General features: G+C 43.0%; 1 protein-coding gene across 5 annotated transcripts; it reads right to left on the bottom strand.

Annotated features, from left to right (window-relative positions):
- Positions 1-26846, bottom strand: TUBA8 (tubulin alpha 8). 5 transcript variants are annotated; one of them, XM_072799713.1, is made up of 6 exons: positions 26747-26846; positions 26126-26182; positions 8098-8320; positions 5988-6136; positions 3607-4287; positions 1-313 (listed from the first exon to the last, which is right to left on the bottom strand). In XM_072799713.1, the coding sequence occupies exons 3-6, from the start codon at positions 8123-8125 to the stop codon at positions 20-22; spliced, it is 1152 nt and encodes a 383-aa protein (XP_072655814.1). In that variant the 5' UTR covers positions 8126-8320; positions 26126-26182; positions 26747-26846; the 3' UTR covers positions 1-19. The 5 variants fall into 5 exon arrangements, 4 of the variants coding, with proteins under 4 accessions (XP_072655814.1, XP_072655813.1, XP_072655811.1 ...); XM_072799712.1 differs by lacking the exons at positions 26126-26182; positions 26747-26846 and adding exons at positions 18127-18257; positions 18968-19093; XR_012017920.1 differs by lacking the exons at positions 26126-26182; positions 26747-26846 and adding exons at positions 2527-2662; positions 18968-19125 and having other exon boundaries at positions 86-313.
- Positions 26847-26987: the final 141 nt, after the last annotated feature.

The following is a 26987-nucleotide window of genomic DNA, read 5'->3' as shown; positions in this document are numbered from 1 at the left end:
CAAGGAGAAAGTGTTATATTTAAAACTCCTCCCCTTCATTTTCTTCTTCAAATGAATCAGTCCCCACTTCTTCATAATCCTTCTCCAGTGCAGCCAGGTCCTCCCTGGCCTCAGAAAATTCTCCTTCTTCCATTCCCTCTCCAACATACCAATGCACAAAGGCCCGCTTGGCATACATGAGATCAAACTTGTGGTCCAGGCGGGCCCAGGCCTCTGCAATTGCTGTGGTGTTGCTGAGCATGCAAACAGCCCTCTGGACTTTGGCCAGGTCCCCTCCTGGTACCACAGTGGGGGGCTGATAGTTGATGCCCACCTGAGGAACAGAAAAAGAAGAGGAGTAGCAAAAGAAAATGCAGAGCAGTCAAAGGATAACTCAAGATGGGGTTATCTTGGTAACATGGTGTGGTAGCAAGACACAGTCATGGGTTGGGAATGGGAGCAGGCCTGGATGTGAAAAGAGGGAATAAAGAGGTTGGAGAAACAGACAGGTAAAGAGAGGTAAGTGGTGAAGAGAAATTAAAAGTGGGTGGAACGAGGTGCAGGCAAATTCAAGAGAAGGGCTATAAAATCTAAAGACTGCAAAATACTAGGTGGAATTTAAATTAAAAGTTGGAAGCAAAAACTGCAAAAGAAAAGGGTGAAAGAGCTGGTATAGGTAGAAATGTTAGTGGAGGGATTCAAGCAGACAAATGAGAGTAATGAATGAGATTATTGTTAGGAAGGGTATACAATATATGTTTATCTTGAAAAGGGAAATAGGTCCCCTTTAGAAGCAAATTAATTTCTAGACTTGGTTTATTGTTTTATGCATGGTCATCTAAAGTTTCTCTTAGTTATACGGTCAGCAAATTTAGGTAAGTTTCTCTACCAACAGTAAAGGGCTGTTTAAAAGATCATAGAGATAATGCAGAGTGATAAATTTAAAAATCTAAAAGGTCCTAGAGATGGTGTTAGTGTTAAAACCAGGCCCCATATTTCAGGGGAGGAAGGCTTGTTAGAAGAAAAACAAGGACTTCAGTCAAAGAAAGTTAATTAAAACTCTTGCCTGAACAAGCCAACTTCCCAAGATCTGGTAGCATAGCAGGGTCCTCTAAGCTAACCCTAACCCCATCTGATGTTAGGGATCTAAGAAATCTCCCTTCTGCTCATACACATATCACAAACCAAAGCCAATCCCAGAAACTGTAGAAATTTGGAAGAACTCTAAGGTGACAAATTGTGATAATATTTATGGGACTCTGAGAATCACAATTCTACCCAAAAAATACCCCTCCTACCCAGGTCATCATGCCTTGCCAGCCTCTCAATTTTATAGCATTAAAATGTATGTCCTCTTGAGAGATGTAGTTGGGAGTTGCAACAGGCTATATAGCCAAGGTGGGTAGCCCATGAAATGACTTTGCAATTATCTATCATTCCTCGTAGACAAAAGTAGCATCTTGGTGGTGGAAGTGATGCTGAGCCAGGGGCAAAGGACCAAAACTGAGAAGAGGAAGGGCAATGAATATAAACTTTGCTGCATCACATATTTTGCTAGATCTGACCCTGACCAGCAAAAAACTTTGTGCCTGGAGCCAACTCTTCTCTCTCGAACAGTAATTATCCCTTCAACTGTCAAGTAGGGACAAACTCCTTTGAGGAGGTTATGAGAGGATGAAGTTCAATAGCATGTGCCTTTCTGAAAAGCAGCTAAAGATGCTAGTACTACCTATCTTTCTGGACATAATCCCCAAACTTCAGCTTAAAATAACAGAGTCAGAGTAAGAGGCATCTCCTTTTTGTTTACTTCCCCACCACCCTCACATCTCATTTCTTTTATCCTATTCATTTTCCTACTAGCTCATTTTGTTGTTTGTTACCATTTTAAAAATTTAAAAAGAACTCCATATTTTGGAAGATCTTGACAGTTTTCACAAGAATGACCAAAACTTACCCATAAATATTGGTGTAGTCTAGAGGGAAAAGATTGTGTATATAGGTAGGAGTACAGCAGTGAGGAAAAATCCTACAAAAGGAGATCAGCTACTAGGGTCAACGCTCCATATGCAAATAGGTCAGTCAAGAGAGTGGCACATGGTACCTTGTTTTGATAAGTCCCATCAAGGAAAAATAGAAATGCTCATCTCCGTATCTGTAGCAGCTGGTATAATACCCCTAGTGCTGAGTGAGCCTCTTAAATTATTAAAAGCATGACTGGGGGTTACTAATTAATGTAAATGATGGTAGTTATTTATTTTTTTTTTATGGTAGTTATTTTGATAGTAGAATCTCATTAAAGACCATGGGGGGAGGGTAGCCCCAGTAGCTCAGCAGTTTAGCGCTGCCTTCAGCCCAGGGCGTGAGCCTGCAGACCAGGAATCGAGTCCCACATCAGGCTCCCTGCATGGAGCCTGCTTCTCCCTCTGCCTGTGTCTCTGCCTCTCTCCCTCCGTCTCTCCCTCCCTCTCTCTCTCTCTCTCTCTCTGGCTCTCATGAATAAATAAATAAAATCTTAAAAAAAAAAAAAAAAAGACCATGGAGGGGCACCTGGATGGCTCAGTTGGTTAAGCGTCTGCCTTCAGCTCAGATCATGATCCCAGAGTCCTGGGATGGAGCCCTGCATTGGGCTCCTTGCTCAGCCGGGAGCCTTCTTCTCCCTCTCCCTCTGCCTGCTGCTTGTGCTCTGTGTCAAATAAATAAGTAAAATCTTAAAAAAAAAAAAACAAAAAGACCATGGGAAAACAGGACAAAGTGGTCAAGCAGTTCACATGCACAGAGCATTACCTTGTGCTTTCAGCTGCATTACCTTGCCAGGGCAACTCAAAGGAGTGGTTTCTAACATTCAACATTTACTAGTCCTAAGATCCATGGTTTTTCTCAGGCTATTATATCTACCCACTGACCCTCAGAGTCTGAGGCATTTTCTAGATTGCAGACACCTGCTCTACAACAGGCTTCCTCAGCTTCTGCTTATTCCTGGTTAACGGAAAATGTTGGGGCTTCACAAAATAAGTGATTCACAATCCTATAGTACACATATAATTTCTTATCCTCACTTTAAGTTAATTAAGACTTACAGGAAAAATATTTAATTTTTCAAAATAAATTGGAGAGGAACACATCTTTTGTTAAAGGAGGGAATTATACCTCTTTGGTAATTTGAATCATTTGGTTAACTCCATTCTCTAATCTATTGTCAGATAACAACTACCTCTGCTCATTCATCCTGAACATCCCACTTGCCTGCAAGGGTTCTTTCTAGCCTGTTCACTCCCCCTCTTAGAGAAAAGCCCTTCTCTACCTGACCTTTGGGATGCTTGCAGATATTAGGGTAGGAACAGTTGGCACTTTCTCCCTCTGTTGTATTGTCCCTCTGAGTATTGCAATTGTTCTCCTCCCCTTCTCTCAATTATCCTTTCAAATAGTCTCTTCCTTACCTAAAATGAATGAATTAATGATATCATGGTTATATTTGTATTAAGCCTTCTTCCCATGTCATCCCGTGAAGCCTGAAGCTCCCATGGAATTTTATGTCTAACATCCTGGAATTTACATGTATTTCTCCCCCATCTCCTTCTGCTTCTCTAATTGTCTATCTTCTCCCTAAGTCAAGTCATCAGCTCTCACCTTGAAGCCTGTAGGACACCAATCTACAAATTGAATAGTCCTCTTGGTCTTGATGGCGGCAATAGCGACATTCACATCCTTAGGCACCACATCCCCCCGGTAGAGCATGCAGCAGGCCATGTACTTCCCATGTCTTGGGTCACACTTCACCATCTGGCTGTTGGGCTCAAAGCAGGAGCTGGTTATCTCAGCCACGGAGAGTTGTTCATGATAGGCTTTCTCAGCAGATATGATGGGTGCATAAGTGACCAGTGGGAAGTGGATGCGGGGGTAGGGCACCAGGTTGGTCTGGAACTCAGTGAGGTCCACATTAAGGGCCCCATCAAAGCGGAGAGAGGCAGTGATGGAGGACACAATCTGACTGATGAGGCGGTTGAGGTTGGTATAGGTGGGGCGCTCAATGTCTAGGTTCCTGCGACAGATGTCATAGATGGCTTCATTATCCACCATAAAAGCACAATCTGAATGTTCCAGTGTGGTGTGGGTGGTCAGAATGGAGTTGTAGGGCTCTACCACTGCAGTGGAGACCTGAGGAGCTGGGTAAATAGCAAACTCTAACTTGGATTTCTTGCCATAATCCAAGGAGAGGCGTTCCATCAACAGAGAAGTGAAGCCAGAGCCAGTGCCCCCACCAAAACTGTGGAAGATGAGGAAGCCCTGCAAGCCAGAGCAGGCATCTGTCTGGGGAGAGTAGAGCATGAGAAAAAACCATGGAGACAAGTTTATGAAAATATCTTTATGTGAACAAAGACAGGCAATCCTCTCTATCTGCCCCACTCCATTCCTCAACATTTTTATGTAGGTAAAATAAAAACAGCCTTGAAGTAGTAAAATAAAAAGGAATTGAGTTGATCTGGAGAGAACTAGCTAAAATATATTGGGTGGCAAACTGTACAAGTACATGCCACTAGGTACGTATACGGTTCCAGCCCAGTGACTTGGTTGAATCAGGAATAAGAGTGTCAGAACCACAATGGTTAACAACTTTGCCCTTTGAGAACCCCAAATCCTTGCCCATTTTTCCTGCCCTTGTCATTGGTTTTGTGGGAACTTGTGACTATACATCTCAGCCCAGCCTTGAAATGTGGCTCAGGGTATCAATTTCAGACATATATATGGAGTTAGAGAACCTGAGTTTTAATATCAATTTTGTCATTTCCCAGCTGTAAAAACTTGAGCAAATTATTGAACCTCTCCAGATTTCTGTTTCTTCCTGACTGGGCAATAAAAAAATACTCATCTCACAAGGTTATCGTGATTATCAAATGAGATAGCATGATATGCTGAGCAAGTACTTGACATGTAGTTAAGCACTCAATGTTAGCTCTTATCAGAACTAAGAGAATCCATAACAGTCACAAATTTTCCCATTGGGTATGATCTATGATATTGGTTCTGAACTTTTGGGGCCCACAGACAGCTTTGAGACAGATAATTCCTACGAGCTCTCCACTAAGCAGAAAAAGTGAACAAAGGGACGCCTGGGTGGCTCAGCAGTTTGGTGCCTGCCTTCAGTCCAGGGCGTGATCCTGGAGTCCTGGGATCGAGTCCCACATCAGGCTCCCTCTATGGAACCTGCTTCTCCCTCTGCCTTTCTCTCTCTCTCTGTGTGTCTCTCATGAATAAATAAATAAAATCTTGAAAGAAAGAAAGAAAGAAAGAAAGAAAGAAAGAAAGAAAGAAAGAAAGAAAGAAAGAAAGAAAGAGTGAACATATACAAAAATTTGGCATCCTTAGCTCCCAAGAACCACTGACCAAGTCCAACCATTTCCATTGTAAAGATAAGGAAATGAAAGTTCAAAGAGATAAACTGGCCCACCCTATAACTCAGAGCTTTTTAATCATACAACCAGATTCAAATCCCAACTCTACCACTTTCTAATTGTGTGACTGAAGCTAAATAATTGAGCCACACTGGCCCTCAATTTCTTCACCTGTAAAGTACAGGAAAATGACTTTCTCTGTATCATCGTTATGGGAATTAAGTGAAGGAATGTATTTAATTGACATTTGTAATGGTATTTTTTTAAGTTCTCAAATGTATCAACAATCTCTTCCTCTTCTCTTCCAAGTTAAATTCTTTGTTACCTTATGCTTTCAACAAGCAAAGAGCTAGCTTTCCTTATATCTAGAATTTCCCCCAGATACTACCATAGAGTATCAATAAGAATTGGTAGGGCATCAACCTGTAGTTCATAATGTCCAGGGGAAGAAAGGGGCATCATTCCTATGAATGCTTCTTATAGTACATAAGCAAAAATTCTCAAATCTTAAGAGCTCTATTCTGTAGCTAGGTGTCGTGTGCCTTCACTAATTCTGTTCAGACTTAGCCTATCCATTTTAGCCTAACTCATCAATTCCCCACCCTTGTTAATACTTACCAGCTTCCGTATACGATCCAGCACCAGGTCGATGCTCTCCTTGCCCACTGTGTAGTGGCCCCGGGCATAGTTGTTAGCTGCATCCTCCTTCCCTGTGATCAACTGTTCTGGATGGAAGAGCTGGCGGTAGGTTCCTGCTCGAACCTCATCTACCAAGGGACAGAAACCATCAGGTCTTTTTACCTTGTTTCTAGAGAAGTGTCCCTCATTAAATATCATATAATACTTTTCTGGGTCTCCATTTCCTCTGCCTATAAAACTCCACTGAGGTAGAACCAGACAACCCTATAATAAATCTGCAAAAATGGGCAGCCCAGGTGGCTCAGCGGTTTAGTGCCACCTTCAGCCCAGGGCCTGATCCTGGAGACCCGAATCGAGTCCCACGTTGGGCTCCTTGCATGGAGCCTGCTTCTCCCTCTGCCTGTGTCTCGGCCTCTGTGTGTGTGTGTGTGTGTGTGTGTGTGATGAATAAATAAATAAAATCATTAAAATAAAAAAAAATAAATCTGCAAAAGGTTAAGAGAATTCCAGGGTAACATAGGCACTAATTGAATCAGAAGCCTGTGACTCAAATAGGCAAAGAGAAGCCAGCTGCTCTGCTGGCAGGAACTTTTAAAAGCATCAGGTTCACAAAGTTCACCAAACATCAAAGCTAAGTGCCCTGGCTTCCTTCTACTTTGACCCCTCAAGTCTTCCTTTTTTTTTTTTCATGCTGCAAGGTTACCCAAAACTTTAACCCAATTTCACTTGCACTAAAATGTTCTAGGTACACAGATAAAAATTCCAAGTAATCTGCTCTCTGAGGAATTGTTCTATCCCTAACCAAATAAATGTCAGGCATTAGAGATATTTTAGGATGATCTTAAAGCAGAACCATGCTCCAGGTTCTAGAAGAGCAGGAGCCCTAGAGAGGGTGGCTATTCAGCTCACCTCCAAGAGTCCACACAAAATAGATATATGGCTGACCAAGATGTATCAAGCCCCAGCTACATGTCCTCTTTTCTTCAGAGTTATTCTAATCTCCCCACCCCAAGGAAATCAGTCATTTACACAGTTGTCTGGGGGGAGTAATCTGTACATTTTGTATTTATACAATGTATCCAAGGGCTGTGTACCTATAGTCTGCTGTCCCTGGAAATTAGTGTTCAGGCATTACAGACCTTAGCCTAGATATCTCTGTGAAACTTACCCATTCCTTGTTTGGTGAACCAGCCTTGAGGCTGAGGAAATCCTGATGTTGAGCTGAGGACTGACCCAGGAGTCCAGGGAAGTGATGTAGGGGGTGAGGGGGACCTCAGGGGAAAGGTGAAGCACTAAGAACCTGTACCAACACAAGTCAGAATTCCTGTTTTCTAGGATCCAGAAGAGGTTCATTCTAGAGCTACAGCAACTTCTGGCTGTAAGACAATGTGTCTGCTCTTACTCCATTTTGTATAAGGTAATACAAGGTTATATCAGACCCATGGGAAAAGACTGCAATTATTATGAAATCAGAAACCCTATGCTTTGGAAAATTGACTATTTGGAGATCTCTTACAATTCTTAAAACTATTTTTTTATTTTTTTACTCTTAGTATCTAGTAAAGAATCTTGACTAAAAATTTAAAAATTTTTTTTTTTAATTTTTATTTATTTATGATAGTCACACCACAGAGAGAGAGAGAGAGGCAGAGACACAGGCAGAGGGAGAAGCAGGCTCCATGCACCAGGAGCCCGACGTGGGATTCGATCCCGGATCTCCAGGATCGCGCCCTGGGCCAAAGGCAGGCACCGAACCGCTGCGCCACCCAGGGATCCCTTGACTAAAAATTTAAATCTTTCTTAGCAGGTTAAGGAGTTTAAGTATAGGTTCTTTCGTTCTGCATAGGTTACAGCTAAAATGGGGGAGCAGAGATCTGTGATTTCTATCGTATCTGGAGACTCCAAAAGACTGGAGATTTCAAGGAGCTAACAGAAGTAAATGTGGGGTGGGGAGGTTCTAGTTGAGCCACTCCCACCCTCCAATTAGAGATTCTGCTTCCTTAGCTATCATGGACCAAAGCCTCTGCAGCTTTATGTTGTTTTCTGTGGAAAGGATCCTAGCGCATACTCACCTACAACCCATACTCACCTACTACAGTAGGCTCCAGATCTACCATGACAGCCCGAGGCACATGTTTCCCATTACCAGTCTCACTGAAAAAGGTGGTGAATGAGTCATCATCATTGACCTTGCTGCCTTGGACACCAAAGGTGCCATCTGCCTGGATGCCATGTTCCAGACAGAAGAGCTCCCAGCAGGCATTGCCAATCTGAACTCCTGCTTGACCCACGTGGACTGATATGCACTCCCGCTGTGAGGAAAATGCAGAATCAAGGTCAAAGAGTCCTACACTTGGTCATGCCTTTATGCTATATCCTGCACATCTGAAGACTTGTCTATCTCTGGCATCCAACTCTCAGGATATCCATCCCTCCAACCATGCCATTTAGAACCAGGTGGGGTCTGACGTGTCAGGTGTCTGGGTACCAATGCATTTGGACTGAGACTTGGCTCAACAGGGGGTTAATTCAAAACCATGAATTCTTGTACTGATGAAGGAGGTCAAAGGATAAACAAATGATAACAGCAGAAACTGTCCATAAATTCACTACCATACACAGTGACAGCATTTGTATTCATGCCTAGGCCTTCCTAAACAACATCACCTCTCCTGTCCCCTTTCTCTCTCTTTCCTTCCATTCATCTCTCTTCCTCTCCCCTCTCTCCCTCTTTTTCTCTCTCATGCGCGTGCGCACACACACACACACACACACACACACAAACTAACACACAAAGTCTCAGAATATCATAGAGCAGGTAAACACTAATGAATATACTTTGTAAATAGGTATCATGGGTGTCTTTAGTGTTCTGGTTACAAATGTAGAAGAAGAAAGGATTTACATCAGCAAAGGAAAATTGGGAGTATATAAATGAGCTCTTCTTAAACTCTGATAAGTTGGAAAACTTATTTATAGCCACCATAACCTGCTCCCTTGCCTATGTCAGGCCAAGCATTAAAGGGGACCTTTAGAAGGTCCTTACCTCTTTGTTACTCTGGTGTGAAGTCATGATTACCTGATTGATCCCAGTGCTAATAGTTGAGGATAAGGATGGGTGTCTGTGTGTGTGAGAGAGAGAGAGAGAAAGAGAGAGAGTATGAATGTGTGTGTTTGAACAGAAGCTGGGGTTTTACCAGGAAGTATGGCCTCATCACCTCCACATATCCCACCTGTGAGGAAGCATGGCCAGCACAAAGTGGCCCTGTGCACATGATGCCCAGCTGGGAAGCATGTGCTTGGTCCGTGGGTTTCTGTTCTTATCCATGACGTGACCTGGCATTTTCCAGCACTAGGTAACCCAGGCCAGAGCAGAGCCTCTAGAGGATTTGGCTGGTAACTGAAACACATGGAGTCAGAGGGAACTTGGACGTTCTTTGGCCATGGGAACAGGGCAGCTGCTCTGAGTAATAACTCAAAGAGTCAGAGATTCCAGGACTCATTACCTCCTAATTTGATTTTAGAACTGAGACCTACCCTACACCTGTCTTTATGACCTTGCCTTGGGGACCACAGAGCACAGGTGTTCACAGCAACCAGTATGAAACATATCTCTTTCTGGAAATACAACCCAGCTATATTTCTGTGAGTCTGATGGCCAGGGAAAGGCTTCACTCACAAAGTTGTCCACACCCCAGGGTTTAAATTGCACCTTCTCAATTTACTTATGCTGTGTGACCTTGGCTGAGTTACTTAACTTCCTCTCATCTGGAAATTAAAAGTTAGCCATGATTATTGTTGTTTTTGCCTTTACCATTATCATTTTCATTATGATACTACCTTGTAGCTTTATTCTGCACCCAGAAGAAACAGGAGTGGAAAGTTAGAGACCCCAGGTTCCCATTCCACTCACCCCTACTCTGAGGTCTATTTTCTGCCTTCACCTTATGTCTTAATTCAGAATTTTAAAAAAGTGTCCTATACTTTGATGCCCCTTTAATCTCACACACACCAATAGAGATGCCAGTCTTCAAAGACCCATTCCCTCTCTCTCTCTCTCTCTCTCTCTCTCTCTCACACACACACACACACACACACCCCTTAGAAAGAGCTATTTTCTCTGTTAAACTCGCTTAAAGAGACTCAGAAATAACTGATATGTTCATAGGTGCTTCCAAAACCCAAAAGTGGCTACATCAATCAAGAGAAAAGGAAGGTCCCTCAATACCATTGCCACTAACAGGAACCAGGGCTCCTGGAAGAAATGAAGAGTTCTAGGATTGAGATAAGGAATATACAAGATGATCCTGGAACATGTTATGGTGCCTGAAAGCACAGAAGCTATCACAGACTGGAATGATGTTAAAAGAGCTCAGAAAGCTCCCACTGCCAAAGATGAGTCAGTATGAGCATGAAAAAGAAGGAGGATGGTACTTGATTGAAAATAGGATATATAGGGCAGCCCGGGTGGCTCAGCGGTTTAGCGCCACCTTCAGCCCAGGACCTGATCCTGGAGACCCGGGATCCAGTCCCACGTCCGGCTCTCTGCATGGAGCCTGCTTCTCCCTCTGCCTGTGTCTCTGCCTCTCTCTCTCCATGTATCTCATGAATATATAAATAAAATCTTCAAAAAAAAAAGAAAGAAAAAAAAAAAGAAATAGGATGTATATAAAAATCCATACTCCTTTGTGTTGTTAAGAAAGGAAAATAAGGGATCCCTGGGTGGCGCAGCGGTTTAGCGCCTGCCTTTGGCCCAGGGATCGAATCCCACATCGGGCTCCCGGTGCATGGAGCCTGCTTCTCCCTCTGCCTATGTCTCTGCCTCTCTCTCTCTCTCTGTATGACTATCATAAATAAAAAAAAAAAGGAAAATAAATAAAACTGATTTGTCCCCATTCAAACAGTACTCTTTATGAGGGAAAGCTCTTTTTTTTTAACTGAAGAATGTCAGCTAATCAATGTACAAGGAATAATATATTAATAAATGTTGCCATATGATAGTTCCTAATTACATAAGAAATAGATATTCAGATAGTGCCAAAGAATCAGTTACTTACAGGTTACAATGAGAAAAAATAACTACAGCAGTTACTACCCTAACACTGGGATCAATTTTAACAGTACTGATAGTGAGAAAACCAGACATTAAGGACCTCCTGATGTGATGCAATATGACATACACAACACCACCCATGCAGGAATTCTTGTACTTAGTTTTGGGGTCCTGGGGTGGCTCAGTCCGTTAAGTGTCCAACTCTTCATTTTGGCTCTGGTCATGATCTCAGGGTCATGAGATTGAGCCTGTGTCGAGCTCCTCACTGGAGGATGACTGGAGCTCCAGATGGAGCCTGCCTAAGATTCCCTCTCCTTCTGCCCCTCTACCCCCACCTGCTCACATTCTCATGGGCATGCTTTCTCTAAAAAAAAAAAAAAAAAAAAAAAAAAAAAAGCTCAGCCTTAAACTATGAAACACTTTAAATTTAGTTTTCACATTATAGAAAACACAAGAATCAGAGTAATAAATGACATGAGAAAACAGTAAAATAAATCCAGAAAGTGAAACATTCTACAGGACAATTGATATATTTTTAGTTTATGGAAAATAAAGATGATAGGAGAGATTGTTCCATATCAAAAGAAACTTAAGAAACATAATGCCCACATGTAGTATGTGCACTTGGCCTAAATTCTGGCTTGAACAAATCAAAATTATTTGGGGGACAAATAGAGACATTGATTAGTTTTATTAAACATGATAATGAAAGTATAGTTAAGTATGACAATGACCTTATTTTTTAGAGTCACTTCTAAAGCATTTGGGGAAAAATACTAAAACATCTGTATTTTACTTTAAAATACTTCAACAAATACAGCAGATAAAGTAAATATGGCAGAAAAATAATAATTATTAAATCTAGATCATAGATGAATGAGTGGCATTATAGTACTATTCCAGGGATTTAAATTTTTCCAAACTAAAAAGAATAAAAAAAAAAAACTAAAGAAAAAAATTTTTAAAGTATCTTATTCTGCAGGGTCCAGGCTCTTCCTGTCCCATTTCACTTAGTCATTGATTAAGCTGGCAATACTAAGAACTAATTTGCCAAGGCACTGAGCTAGCCTTCTCCAGCCATTGCCTCATCACTGTCCCCATCTTCCTGCCTGGAAGTTCTACATAGATAAACATAGAGCAGACACAGTGCTGTTGGCCTTGTGAGGCCACCCCTCATCCATCTGGCCTAAGCAGGGATGTTATGTCAACTGCAAACATTTAGGATACTAGAACTGGACTGGCTTTATGGATCACCAAATATGATTCCCTCCCCATTTTACAATGAAAAATCTGATGCTCAGAAAGGTAAAGGAACAGATTCAAGATTTTACAACTCTGTAGCAAGAGCCCAGACTGGAATCCAGGTCTTCTCTGACCTCAGCTTGAGTTCTTTCCTTTACACCACACAACCTCCTGGCTCATTGCACTCTGAACTTCCAGGGCCCTGGGGTGTGCCCATATCTACATCAATGCAAGCCTGAGAGTATATAACAAGGCCAAACTCTTATAGCAAAACTCCAAACAGAAAAAAGCTCCAATGCAGAGAGAAACTGAGAATGGCTTATGGTCTCTTTGAAAATGGGTCATCCTTCTCTGATAGAACCAGGAATCTGTTTCTCAGGGCTGGTGTGTGTACAAGGAGAAGGAGGAGCTGAAGTGCAGAGGAAGCTGACCCAGCAGAGGATATTAATGTCCTAAATTTACTCCAAACTCAGATTTCAAGATTCCCCTCTCTAGCCAATCAGAGCTCAGGCTTTCTCTCTCGCACTATTTCTCTCTTTCAGTTCCATTTTGTTTTTTGTTTTTGTTTTTTTAATTTTTTGTTTTTATTTATTTAGGATAGTCACAGAGAGAGAGAGAGAGACAGAGACATAGGCAGAGGGAGAAGCAGGCTCCATGCACCGGGAGCCCAACGTGGGATTCGATCCCGAGTCTCCAGGATCAACCCCTGGGCCAAAGGCAGGCGCCAAACCGCTGCGCCACCCAGGGATCCCCCTTCAGTTCCATTTTGAATCTGAGTTTATACAGCTCAGACCACTTCTGTGCTCCAGGGATGTTGTGGGGTGAAGGGGGTCCCGTGTATGCTGCTGGACCTCTCTGCCCAGCAATCCAGGGAGTGAAGATGAGGGAGAGGGGAGAGACCTAATAAAGTAATTTCGTTTCCTCAAGAAAAGTATGACATATCCTTACACAGACCTAGTGCCAGGATAACTACAAAAGTTACTCACTGTCTTCATTTCTACAACAAATATTTATTGTGTTATTATGTGTGAGGAAGTGTCAAAAGATACTAGGCTAACTCCTACCCATCCTATTCATTAAATGTCACTTCCTACAGGAAGTCTGGAAAACCACTAACTAGCATAGGGCCCCTACTATGTGCTCCCATAATCCTCTTCTTTCCTATCATGGTATTTATCACACCATATTATAGTTGCTTGTTCAATTTTCTGATTTTCCTAGCAGAGAGAATAAGGGTTTTTTTTAATTTTTTTTTATGATAGTCACAGAGAGAGAGAGAGAGAGAGAGAGAGAGGCAGAGACACAGGCAGAGGGAGAAGCAGGCTCCATGCACTGGGAGCCCGACGTGGGATTCGATCCCGGGTCTCCAGGATCCTGCCCTGGGCCAAAGGCAGGCACCAAACCGCTGCGCCACCCAGGGATCCCGAGAATAAGTTTTATGAAGGCAAGAAACCCTTATTTACTTACTGCATCCCCAGCATCAAGCACAGTGCTTGAATGTAGTGGGTGCTCAATAAATACATGGACGATTAGAATGAAAACTCTGCCCAGAGAGGTCTTATAATCTATTTAACCAGAGTAACCAGTGCCTAAGAGACAATGGGAGTTCAAAGGAGAAAAAGAACAACCCTGGCTTGGTTTCCTGGAACAGGAATATCTGCAGTGACCTTGACGAATTTAGACATGCCAAAATGATCATTTTAGTTGGGCTTGGGAACAATATGAACAAGAGGCAGGAACGTTTAGGGCAGGTCCCACAAATGGCACAGTTTGCCTGACATGTAGGCTCATGAAAGGCAGAGCAGATGAGGCATCTATGCCACCTACCTCCATCTTCCATGGGGAGAGAAGCCTACATTTTGCAGAACATCAAAAGGAAATTCTAGAATTTTACAGCCCTTTTATAAATCCACCCTAAGAAACCTTTTCTTATATAAATCTTATTTCTATTTTAATATTAGTCATTCCCATTCATTTTGTTCTCAGAGGACTAAGATCAGCTAGTTAGGATCCTCTGTAGAAGGAGGCTTTGTAGCTTCAAATATCATTTTGAAGTATCATAAAATAGTAAAACTGGCATATTACCTAGGAAAGGAACTGACATGGACCAGTGGTATATGGCATGTAAAAACCTGAGACCAGTTCACATCCCCTAAGCACCAATGTAATCAAATGCCACACAGGTGCTTTCAGGGAGCATATTATTATATCAAATTATGTCTAGATGCCAGGCTGGGCTAATAACTCACCTATATTTTAGGATCTAGGTCAAAGATGGCAAATAAAAAGTAGATCCACAGTGTCATGGAGGAATAACTAAAGTAAGAAAAAATGTGATTCATAAAAGATTGTTTGAATTATCCCTGTTCAAAACCCTTCAATTACAGCATATTTGGAATCAGAACAAAAAATAGATAGCAAGCCAGAAACAGCAAGAACAAAAACTTGACCTAAATTAACATCAGTGAGTGAAAGTAGCTCAAGAGAGGGGGCTCAGTTCAAAGACATTGCATTTAGGGCAGCAATAGGGATGACATAGACCAACTTTAGGAGTGGCAGGGGTATGTCCCAGCATGAGGGACCCATTGGTGTCAGAAGGCCCATCAGCTTTAGCTGACATTGGGGGCAAGTGTGAGAGACAGTTAAGGAGTTTTAAACTGGTGTACACTGCCCACTCCATTTTCCCATTCTCTTCCTACAGATAAAGATCTGGGAGAAATTCTAATAGGAAGACACAGACAGGGAAATGTCTACCACAAAGGCCACAGATAGCATTACTGGTCCATTGGTGGCCAGAGGGAAAAGGAGCAGTTGGTCCACTTCTGCCCTCAAAGAAAGAGTAGTGAAGTACACCCACCTCCTATCACTAGTCCTGAATTCACCAGCTATTGTTCCTCAGAAGGTATTTCTTTTTTTTTTTTTTAGATTTATTTATTTATTTATTCACAAGATTGAGAGAGAGAGAGAGGCAGAGACACAGGCAGAGGGAGAAACAGGCTCCATGCAGGGAGCCCGACGTGGGACTTGATCCTGGGTCTCCAGGATCACGCCCAGGGCCGAAAGTGGTGCTGAACCCCTGGGCCACTGTGGCTGCCCAGAAGTTATTTCTAACTTTTCATCTTCCTCTCAAGGTCACTCAAGAGCCCCCTCAGAAAGGACACTCTGCAACAGCATTGGCCCTTTAGCTCTGCATGGACCTGACCTGATCCTGGAAGCTTCCTATGAAAACGCCTCATTTAATCAGCACCTTTGCCCTAGCCACTGCCAAGGGAAATTCTGTTCATCAGGCTCCTCTGCTGCTCCGAGGCATATAACCCTCCACCAATGTCTGGGGGAATCTGCCCTTAGTAGCCAGAAGAGCAGACCAGCAGTGGTCTGAAGTCAGAAAATAAGTGTGGACCCTGCAGAGATCAGCCATGCCTGACTACATGGAGGCAATTTGCAGAGGACTGCAGACACAAAGGCAGTCCATCTCACCCCCAAAACAGTCTCCCCTCCTCTCTGTTTTTTGGGGTTTTGGTTTTGTTTTGTTTCGTTTTTGAGAAACAGGCTTTTTGTTGCCATTTCATGCCTATTCCCATCTGAACTGGTGCTCCACAGTTCAGGAGGAATGCAGTAAGGAGGCTGAGTTGCAGATGTTTTCACCTCTCCATAAACCCAAGCGGTTTCTCTGTGCCTGAGATCATAGACATGGGCTTGACTTGGGGCACCTGGCCAGAAGTCTCCAACCACTTTCCCCAAAGGTGTCCTAGCCTCAGTTCCCAAAAGAACTGCTTACTGGAGGGACACTGGGAGCAGATGGGAATGCTCAATTATAGGATTAGTTAACACATTTCTTACTCATAACATACAGAAATGCTGAACCTAATTCTTTTTAACACAGCAGAATTCTTCCTCCAACCCCCAAGAGGGAAGGAAATCCTAGAGAATGGCTGCCTGAAGGAAATGAAGTCCTTTCTGCATGGGTAGGATTCTTTGGGTCTATGTTTATTAGATATGTCATTTTAGCCTTTCAGGAACAAGTCAAGAGGTTTTTAAAAAGAGGTTCCAGGGATCCCTGGGTGGCGCAGCGGTTTGGCGCCTGCCTTTGGCCCAGGGCGCGATCCTGGAGACCCGGGATCGAATCCCACGTCGGGCTCCTGGTGCATGGAGCCTGCTTCTCCCTCTGCCTGTGTCTCTGCCTCTCTCTCTCTCTCTCTCTGTGACTATCATAAATAAATAAAAATTTATTAAAAAAAAAAAAAATAAAAAATAAAAAGAGGTTCCATGAGTGAAAAATGGTCAATTAAATATGTTTTCCCATTAAGACAATGCTGCCAAATACCCACCATTTGCTTCAACATGGATGGAACTGGAGGGTATTATGCTGAGTGAAATAAGTCAATCGGAGAAGGACAAACATTATATGGTCTCATTCATTTGGGGAATATAAAAAATAGTGAAAGGGATAAAGGGGAAAGGAGAAAAAATGAGTGGGAAATATCAGAAAGGGAGACAGATCATGAAAGACTCCTAACTCTGGGAAATGAACTAGGGGTGGTGGAAGGGGAGGTTGGCAGGGGGTGGGGGTGACTGGGTGACGGGCACTGAGATGGGCACTTAATGGGATGAGCACTGGGTGTTATTCTATATGTTGGCAAACTGAACACCAATAAAAAATAAATTTATAAAAAAAAGACAATGCTGCCAATGTAATTAAATATTTTAAACAGAACCTGCTTTACAAAATTCAGTTTCAAAATAAATAAAAGATATTTTCTTTCCAAAATATTCAACCATAGGTTTTCAATTAAACATCTACATTTAAAATAAGGTTTTACTGTTGAAAAATTTTATTTACCTGACATTTTCAGAAACTTGCCTATTGAATACACAAAGTTTGCTCAGAGGGCTAGATTATGATCATTGGATCCCCTGTAAGTTCCCTGTAGGCTCTACTATGAGAATTGCTATGACACGCAGGTCAAAATTAAAACATGCAAGAAAAAGCACTTTGAAAATTATACAGCATGACAATACTAGACATTATAAATATTAAATATCAAATTTTGAGTATGTTGCCTAGGATTTGCTTCAAAATAATAGGAAGTGTGGAAAAGGGGAATAAATGAAGCAAGACTTGTCAAAAGTAGGTAATTGTTGAAATTGGATGAGGCATATACATTGGTATATTGGGGTTCATTATACCATTCTCTCCTCTTCTGTGTATGTTTGAAATTCTCCACAATAAAAAGTTTAAAACAGTAAAGCTATGTGGAGCCTTGGGAATTGTATTGTAACCCTCTTTCATGTTGTAAATGAGAAAACCAGTTTTCTCTAGAGAGGTTAAACGATCTTCTTGAAGTCACATAGCTAGCTGCAGAGCCAGGAGTCAAAATTCTTCTCTGGGTCTCTTCTATGGCCTCACAGCAGGGGCCTCGGGCAGGAGTGGGTTCCTTTGGCCACTGTCACCAACATCCCCCAAGTTCTTCAAGCTGCCAGGTGGGTCTGGGAGCATGCTCCGGAGAGAGGGGCTGCCAACAGACCTCCAGCTAGGAACAGCGGAGCTGGAGCTGGAGCTGGAGCTGGGGCTGGGGCTGGGGCTGGGGCTGGGGCTGGGGCTGGGGCCGGAGCCGGAGCCGGAGCCGGAGCCAGAGGACCTGGGCGCAGTCCAAACTGAGCAGAGCAGGGGGAGGAGGGGAGTTTTCCCGCGGCCCGGCTGGGTCACCGACACCTACAGCAAGACTGCCTGGAGAACCTGACCTCGGCCTAAGAGACAGGCTTATTCCCTTCCCTCCCCTCCGCCACTCCATCTTTCCAACCCACCCCCCGCTGCCAGAATACCAGGGCTCTGAACCGGGAGATGCTGGGGTGTCAGGGCGTTCCGGGAAGTAAATTGGCGGCGATTTTACGCACTCCAGGGACGGGAAGGATTCTAGAGGGTCTGGAGAGGCCCGCTCCAGCAAGATCTGCGTCTGCAAAAGGATATGGATTTCGGAGGAGGGAGAAAGGAGCCGCCACTGAGCCCTTCGCCATGGTAGTAAACAAAAAAGGAAGTCTGAGGTCCCCTTGCCTTCCGGAGGGAGACTTCTGTGTGTCAAAATCCTTCAGATTTTGACCCCTGGAAAAACTGGGGACTTGGCGTGGGTGCCAGGGAAGCCGGGCGCACTAAAATTGTAAGTGCCCCCAAACCCAAGAAAATGTTCAGAGACGAGAAAGGAAAAAGACTTCAAGACTGGGGATACTATGACTAAGTCCTCTGTCACATTTGATTGGATTTGGGGACCTCTGATGGCCCAGTTGCCCGTCAGGAACCCCTGGACTGCATCCTCCGGACCGCGCTCCCGGCCCCAAGCCGCCAGCCCGTCGGGGCCCCTCTGAATCCCATCTCTCATCTCTCCTCCCCCTCCTCACCTGCGTGCACCAACCTCCCCGAGCTCCCTCTGGGGGCCAACTCGCCTCCGGTCTCTACTTTGTCTATTCCGAAGGGTCCTGGCCCCGGGTGTCCTCCGCGCGAGGGTACGGACCCCCTCGAGCCTGAACTGAAATCCCAGGAACTTCGAGCTCTGCAGACCCAAAGCGACGGACCCACTAGCCCCCCACGTACATGCGGCTTTTGGCGGGGTGCCAGCCCCGCGCCCCCGATTCCTGCCCACCCCCAGGCCGGGGCCCCGGAAACGCTCACCATCGCGGCTGCTCTCCTCGCGGGCTCGCCTCCCAGCTGGGCCTGCCCACCCCAACTGCTCCAGATACCGCCGCCTCCGCTGTTGTGACACACTGGGCGGGAGGGGGCCGGGGACAGACAGGCCCGGCCAGCAGCTGTCCCGCAGCATCACAGTGCCCGGGAGGGGAGGGACCGGGCAGGTCACAATTGCTCGTCCCCGCCCACCCGCGGGGGCCCCGCCCCCGGGCCCGCCCTGTGGACCTGGCGCCGCCGGGTGGGGGGGGGGGGGGCAGGCCTATCACCCAAGCGCACTCTTTCACTCTGTGCCATCCGCCATTAGCTGGAAAGCTGCTTAGGAAAGATATGTAAAAGTGCCGCAAAACAAAATGTGTATCACTGCCCAGACTTTTATTCTCTTCCTGCTGCCAAATACTAGCTGCCAGGAAGGCCTAGGACAGCAGGAAAGGCACCTGATTGGGGTTTAGTTGAGGGCAGTCACCCTAAGCCCGGGAGAGTGCAGGGCTCACTGCTACGAGGAGTAGGCTACCAAGCTCAGCTCTGTTTCTTACCTGCCAGTGCTTGAGCAAGTTGCTGAGCTTCTTCTCTAGTAACCTGTTTCTACTTCCATCAAAGCCGATGTACATTAGAGAATTAAGTGAGAGAACATATACAAAGCCATAAAGCTCCTGACACACAGCAGGTGCTCAATACTCAAGCTGTTTCTATTTCTACTGCTCTATCCCTGTACATCACTCTTCCATTATTTTCAAATCTGTCTTGATCCATTTATCATCACTCCCTCTTCCTACTTTTAAGCCCAGAATGCACTAAATGATATCAGGGTTCTGGCTTTCTCCTTACCCAATAATAGGGCCTCCTGGTGGTGGCCACAATGATGCCAAAGGGCAAGGGATCCCAACTCTCTAGTCAAAGAGGCTGGGGGCAACTGAGTCTGGCCTTGGTAAGAGCCCCTCTCTTTATACTTCAGATTTTGGCAACATTATTAAACCTCCATCCACTTTCCCCAACAGAGAACAATCCCTGCTGAAACATGAGACCCAGTCTCCTATCTCACTTTCCTCTGACACCTGACTACCAACCATCAAGTCATTCCATGCAAATTCATGGCTTTTCTGCAAGATACTGTAACACAGAGCTGTTTTGATCAGGGTACTATGCTTTACCCACTGATACATACAGTACTTATTGGATTATGAGTTGGATTTTTGTCTGTCTTATAATGTAAGGTTCCCAAGCATATAATGGTAAAAGCTCAATAAAGGATACTATTACTAATTTTATATTTCTTTCTCTTCCAAATCCCATTGCATATTCCATTACTTCTTCCATTACATTTATCACTTTCCACTTTGGATTCTAGGTATGTGTGAGTGTGGATGTGTTTAGACATTCCCACAAAATTTGAAAACCTTAAAGGCAAGGATTGTATTGTCTTCCCCATCAAAAGCATCTAGTTGAACCTAGGTATTTAATCAAAGGATACAAAATTACAGATTTGAAAGGTTACATGCACCTCAATGTTCATAGCAACATTAACAAAAATAGCCAAACTACAGAGAGAGCCCAATGTCCATCAATTGATGAATAAAGAAAATGCGGGAACATTCCTCAATATCATAAAAGCCTATTATGAAAAGCCCACAGTGAGTATCATTCTCAAGGGGGAAAAACTGAGAGAGCCTTTCCCTTAAGATCAGGAACTCGACAGGGATGTCCACTCTCACCACTGCTATTCAACATTGAAGTCCTAGCCTCAGCAATCAGACAACAAAAAGAAATAAAAGGCATTCAAATTGGCATCTCCCTTTTCACAGATGACATGATACTGTATATAGAAAACCCAAAACGGGCAGCCTGGGTGACTCAGCAATTTAGTGCTACCTCTAGCCCAGGGCATGATCCTGGAGACCTGGGATCAAGTCCCACGTCGGACTCCTTACATGGAGCCTGCTTCTCCCTCTGATTGTGTCTCTGCCTCTCTCTCTCTCTCCTCTTTATGTTTCTCATGAATAAATAAATAAAATCTTAAAAAAAAAAAAAGAAAATCCAAAAGGACTCCACCCCAAGATTGCTAGAACTCATACAGCAATCAGCAACATGGCAGGATACAAAATCAATGCCCAGAAGTCAGTGGCATTTCTGTACACTAACAATGAGACTGCAGAAAGAGAAATTAAGGAATTAATCCCATTTACAACTGCACCCAAAACCATAAGATACCTAGGAATAAACCTAACCAAAGAGGTAAAGGATCTATACCCTAAAAACTATAAAACACTTTCTGAAAGGAAGCCACAGAGAGATGGAAAAACATCCATGCTCATGGATTGGAAGAATAAATTTTGTGAAAATGTCTATACCACCCAGGGCAATTTACACATTTAATGCAATCCCTATCAAAATACCATGGACTTTCTTCACAGAGTTGGAACAAATTATCTTAAGATTTGTATGGAATCAGAAAAGACCCTGAATAGCCAGAGGAATATTAGAAAAGAAAACCAATGCCAGGGGCATCACAATGCTGGATTTCAAGTTGTATTACAAAGCTGTGATCGTCAAGACAGTATGGTACTGGCACAAAAACAGACACATAGATCAATGGAACAGAAGAGAGAACCCAGAGTTGGGCCCTCAACTCTGTGGTCAACTAATATTCAACAAAACAGGAAAGACTATCTACTGGAAAAAGGACAGTCTCTTCAATAAATGGTGCTGGGAAAATTGGACATCCACATGCAGAAGAATGAAACTAGATCATTCTCTTACACCAGACACAAAGATAAACTCAAAATGGTTGAAAGATCTAAATGTGAGACAAGATTCCATCAAAATCCTAGAGGAGAACACAGGCAACACCCTTTTTGAACTTGGCCACAGTAACTTCTGCGAGATACATCTATGAAGGCAAGAGAAACAAAAGCAAAAATGAAACATTGGGACTTAATCAGGATAAAAAGCCTCTGCACAGCGAAAGAAACAGTCAACAAAACTAAAAGACAACCTACAGAATGGGAGAAGATATTTTCAAATGACATAGCAGATAAAGGGCTAGTATCCAAGATCTAAAAAGAACTTATTAAACTCAACACCCAAGAAACAAGCAATCCATGAAATGGGCAGAAGACCTGAACAGAAATCTCCCAGAGGAAGACATAGACATGGCCAACAAGCACATGAGAAAATGCTCTGCATCACTGGCCATCAGGAAAATACAAATTAAAACCACAATGAGATACCAACTCACACCAGGGAGAATGGGGAAAATTAACAAGACAGGAAACAACAAATGTTGGAGAGGATGCGGAGAAAAAGGAACCTTCTTGCACTGTTGGGGGGAATGTGAAATGGTGCAGCCACTCTGGAAAACTGTGTGGAGGTTTCTCAGAGTTAAAAATAGAGCTACCCTATGACCCAGCAATTGCACTGCTGGGGATTTACCCCAAAGATACAGATGCAGTGAAATGCCGGGACACCTGCTCCTCGATGTTTCTAGCAGCAATGTCCACAATAGCCAAACTGTGGAAGGAGCCTCGGTGTCCATTGAAAGAAGAATGGATAAAGAAGATGTGGTTTATGTATACAATGGAATATTACTCAGCCATTAGAAACGACAAATACCCACCATTTGCTTCAATGTGGATGGAACTGGAGAGTACTATGCTGAGTGAAGTAAGTTAATGGGAGAAGGACAATCGTCATATGGTTTCACTCATATGGGGAATATAAGAAATAGTGAAAGGGATTATAGGAGAAAGGAGGGAAACTGAGTTGGAAAAATTAGAGAGAGAGACAAACCATGAGGGACTCCTAACTCTGGGAAACAAACAAAGGGTTGCAGAAGAGGAGGTGGGTGGGAGTTTGGGGTAACTGGGTGACAGGCATTGAGGAGGGCACTAGATGGGATGATCACTGGGGGTTATACTATATTTTGACAAATTAAATTTAAATTTTTAAAAATGTAATAAATACATAAGTAGAAAAGAAAATGTGGTGTATATATATATATATATATATATATACACACACAATGGAATGAAATCTTGCCATTTGCAACATGGAGGGAGCTAGAGGGTATCATACTAAGTGAAATAAGTCAGAGAAAGTCAAAAAGCATATGATCTTACTGATACGTGAAATTTAAGAAAGAAAACAGATGAACTTGTCAGAGAGGGGAAAAGAAAAAAAGAGAGGGAAACAAGTCATAGAGAACAAACTTAACAACAGAGAAAAACTGAGGGTTAATGGAGGGACGTGGGTGGGAGACGGGCTAGATAACTAATGGGTATTAAAGAGGGCACTTATGATGAGCACTGGTGTTGTATGTAAGTGATGAATCACTGAATTCTATTCCAGAAACCAATATGGCACTGTATGTTCACTAATTAAAGTTTACATTAAAAAAAAAAACAACTGCTGTGTGGCTGTAGGATTGACAATAGACCTGTATAACTGGCCATTCAATGTATCTGCCACACAGAGGAGCAAGAGTCCCACAAAGTTACAGAGATCAATTAGGAATAGCAAAGTCAAGACAGAACAGCTGGGTTTGGATTTCCTGGAAAGCCTGTGCCAGAGGCCAGGACAGAATCCAGGGAGCAAAGTTGAGTGGTTGTTAGATCAACAAGCCCATATGGTGAGCTGCCCAAGCAAGGGCCAGTGTTCATGAGCCATGAGGACAAAGCAGAGGCTGGAAATGGGAGAAAGCCATCTGGGAGACCCAAATCTCTGAAAGCTCATGAGAAGTTACCCATTCAACGAATTTCACTAATCTTTATTGAGTACCAACTATGTGTCAGATACTGTCTAGGATGGGGGATATAGCAATAAATGCATCAGACAATAAAAAAGTAATTAGTTGAGTGTATTAAAGATGCTCAATAAACATTGTTGAGTAAATTGGTTTTTGAGTTCTCTTTGTGAGCCAGCAAATATGTTGTGAATAGGTTCTTAATGTCTCAAGATATAAAAGATAATGACAATACTAGTGATTATGATGATGTCCTTTGAATTCTTCTCTTTATGGGGTTTGGGCAAAAGGGAGCCATGACTACCCTGTAAATGCTGGATTGTGCACCCTCCCATTCCTATGTTGAAGCCCTAATCCCCACTGTGACTATTTGGGGATAGGGCCACTAAGGAGGTAATTGAGGTTAAATGAAGTCATTAAAAGTGGGGCTCTAATCCAATAGGTCTGGTGTCCTTATAGAAAGATAAGGTGAAGGCAGCCCCAGTGGCACAGCGGTTTAGCGCTGCCTGCAGCCCAGGGTGTGATCCTGGAGACCTGGGATCGAGTCCCACATCGGGCTCCCTGCATGGAGCCTGCTTCTCCCTCTGCTGTGTCTCTGCCCCTCTCTCTGTGCGTCTCTCATGAATAAATAAATAAAGATTTAAAAAGAAAAAGAAAAAAAGAAAGACAATGTGACACCAGGAGTGCATATGCACAGAAGGCCATGGTGAAGATGTGAAAAGGAAGCTGAATATAAGTCAGGAAGAAAGATCTCACCAGAAATCGGCCCTGCTGGATGTTAGTCTCCAGAGCAGTGAGAAAGTTCAATTTTCTTTATCTATTCATCTATTCATTTAAGCTACCCAATGTGTGATATTTTGTTCTATGGCAGCTGGAACAGACTAAGACTGTTCTGCCTTAGAGTCTTTAGAATAATAATAAAAAAAAATGATTGCTTCCCTTTAGTTTTTAAGTCCTCTATTTTAAAATTATTTGACTTGTGGCAATCCAGATCTCACCGACACTTCCCCATCCCACTTCCATCCTATGCCTTTATCCCTGCGTAGAAGTTTGGAAAGAAGGAAGGACATGTTTTTTTAGTCCCTGTAATGATTACTATGTTATCAACTTTACTGGGTCACAGAATTCTCAGATATTTGCTCAGAAAATTATTATGGGTGTGTCTGTTGTGAGAGTATTTCTGAATGAGATTAACACATGAATCAAAAGATGCAGTAAAGTAGACTGCCTTGATGATGCAGTGAGCTTCACCCAATCAGTTGAAGACCCGAATAGAATAGAAAGGCTGAGTAGGAGAGGATGGCTGCCTACCTGACTGCTGGGCCAGGACATTTGCCTCCTGCCTTTGGACTAGAACTATACCATCAGCTCTCCTGGGGCTCCAGCTTGCTGACTGCAGATCTTGGGATCTGTCACCTCCCAAAATCATGTGAGCCAATTCCTTAAGTAAATACTTCTCTCTCTCTCTCTCTCTCTCTCTCTCTCAATAAAATAACAGTAATACTAGTGATTATATTTATATTTATGAGAAAACAAGTTCCCATTCAGTGTAATTTAGGCCTTGTAAAGAAATTACTCCACATCCCAGTTACTACATATGAGTGTATTTCTTGCATGAATTTTTGGACTGTGAAATCACAATCTCAAATACAATCATTATTGTGACAGCCTAAAAAGTTGAGTCACATCTATCTGAGTAGGAGGTAAGATAATTTCTATCAGTCACCCAAGAGAAGACTTAGTCTTTCATATTTATATACTCATTATTTATACAGTATTTATTTACACTTATATATGTAATATTTGCTGATATTGAATATTTTGTGTGCCAAACACTATGCTAAGGGCTTATTTCTTTTACTCCTTACCATAAACCTCTGAAATTAAAGTCAGATGAAAAATCTGACTTAGAAATGTTGATGTCAATTCTGGGGCACCTGAGTAACTCAGTCGGTTAAGCATTTGACTCTCGATTTGGGCTCAGGTCATGATCTCAGGGTCATGGGATCTATCCCCACATTGGGCTCTGTGCTCAGAAGGGAGTCTGCTTGAGATTCTTTCTCCCTCTCTCTCTCTGCCCCTCCCCCCATTCTCTGTTTCTCTCTAAAATAAATAAATGATTCAAAAAAGAAAGAAAGAAAGAAAGAAAGAAAGAAAGAAAGAAAGAAAGAAAGAAAGAAAGAAATGTTAACTCAATCCTGATCATCACACCTGTTAAGAGGTAGAGCTAGGGTATGTACTCAGGGACTCTGGTATCAAAAGCTAAGCTCAAAAAAAAAAACAAAAAAACACAAAAATACAAAAGCTAAGCTCAAATGTTTAATCATTATAAACTGGAACTGAAAGGGCAAACTGTAGGTAGAGAGGACTTTTTATTCTCTTAGCTTAAACTTTGAGACTCCACATACCTAGGTTGGTGTTCCCAGAGGTGTGTATTAAAGATGGAGTTCCCATGTGGAGGGAGACTGGAACCCAGAGAAAGAGATACAAAAAAAATCTGTTAATTTCCAGGCACCTACACTGCTGTGAGACTACAAATTCCAGAAAGCAGATTAGATTTTATAATCAGATGATCTAGATTTAGATATCGCCATATTTATTCAACTTTGGTTATCTCCTAGCCAGAGTACACTCACATATACACATTAATATTCTGTTTCTCATAAGCTGTTGGGCACTAAAAGAAGAGAAGAATGGGAATCTTTGGCCACAGTAATCACAGATGAAGTGGTTCCCTTTGAGGTCTCTATGGTTGCAGCCACCATATTCATCAGGAAACCATCAAAGAGAAGGCGAGTCTCAGATAAACTTGGAGTCACACAATCCAGTTTGCCCTTCCCTTGGCAACTCTCCTCTCAAAACTAACCTTAAAGAGTCTGGGTTGTATTGTTTTAAGCTGGGAAGGCAGTATTTTCCTATTGGCCCTGATTCTTCCCCTGATCACACTCCTCCCAATTGGCTAATGCCGGAAATGGCACCTTTGGTGCATCATCTCCATAACTTTAGCTTTTAATCCCTGTTAAACTCACCTCCCTTGAGAGTGGGCAGCCCTTTAGGCTAACAGCAATCAGCCACAGAATTCAGCAGAACGATGAGGCAGTCCGAATGTAAGGCAGTGGGAACTCAGGCCTGGGGGCAGAGTACAAAGAACACCAAGGTTGGGGAACTAAGAAAAAACCTCACTTCCTTCACAAGTTGGCTCAAACTGACTGGAGGTCTATACTGAAGCCCTTATGCTCATTGGATCTACGGTTCTATTACAGATCAGCT

This window comes from Canis lupus, chromosome 25 (assembly GCF_048164855.1).
Source record: "Canis lupus baileyi chromosome 25, mCanLup2.hap1, whole genome shotgun sequence".
Classification (NCBI taxonomy): domain Eukaryota; kingdom Metazoa; phylum Chordata; class Mammalia; order Carnivora; family Canidae; genus Canis; species Canis lupus.
The sequence above is the reverse complement of the archived record's forward strand: the minus strand, read 5'-3'. Positions and strand labels throughout refer to the sequence as shown.

Bases quoted from the DNA above. Each gene is read 5' to 3' on its own strand.
- TUBA8 (XM_072799710.1), bottom strand. The intron at 4,288-5,987 runs GTAAGTATTAAC...TACTCTCCCCAG, and splicing joins TGGATCGTATACGGAAGCTG to ACAGATGCCTGCTCTGGCTT. The intron at 314-3,606 runs GTGAGAGCTGAT...TCTGTTCCTCAG, and splicing joins GGTGTCCTACAGGCTTCAAG to GTGGGCATCAACTATCAGCC.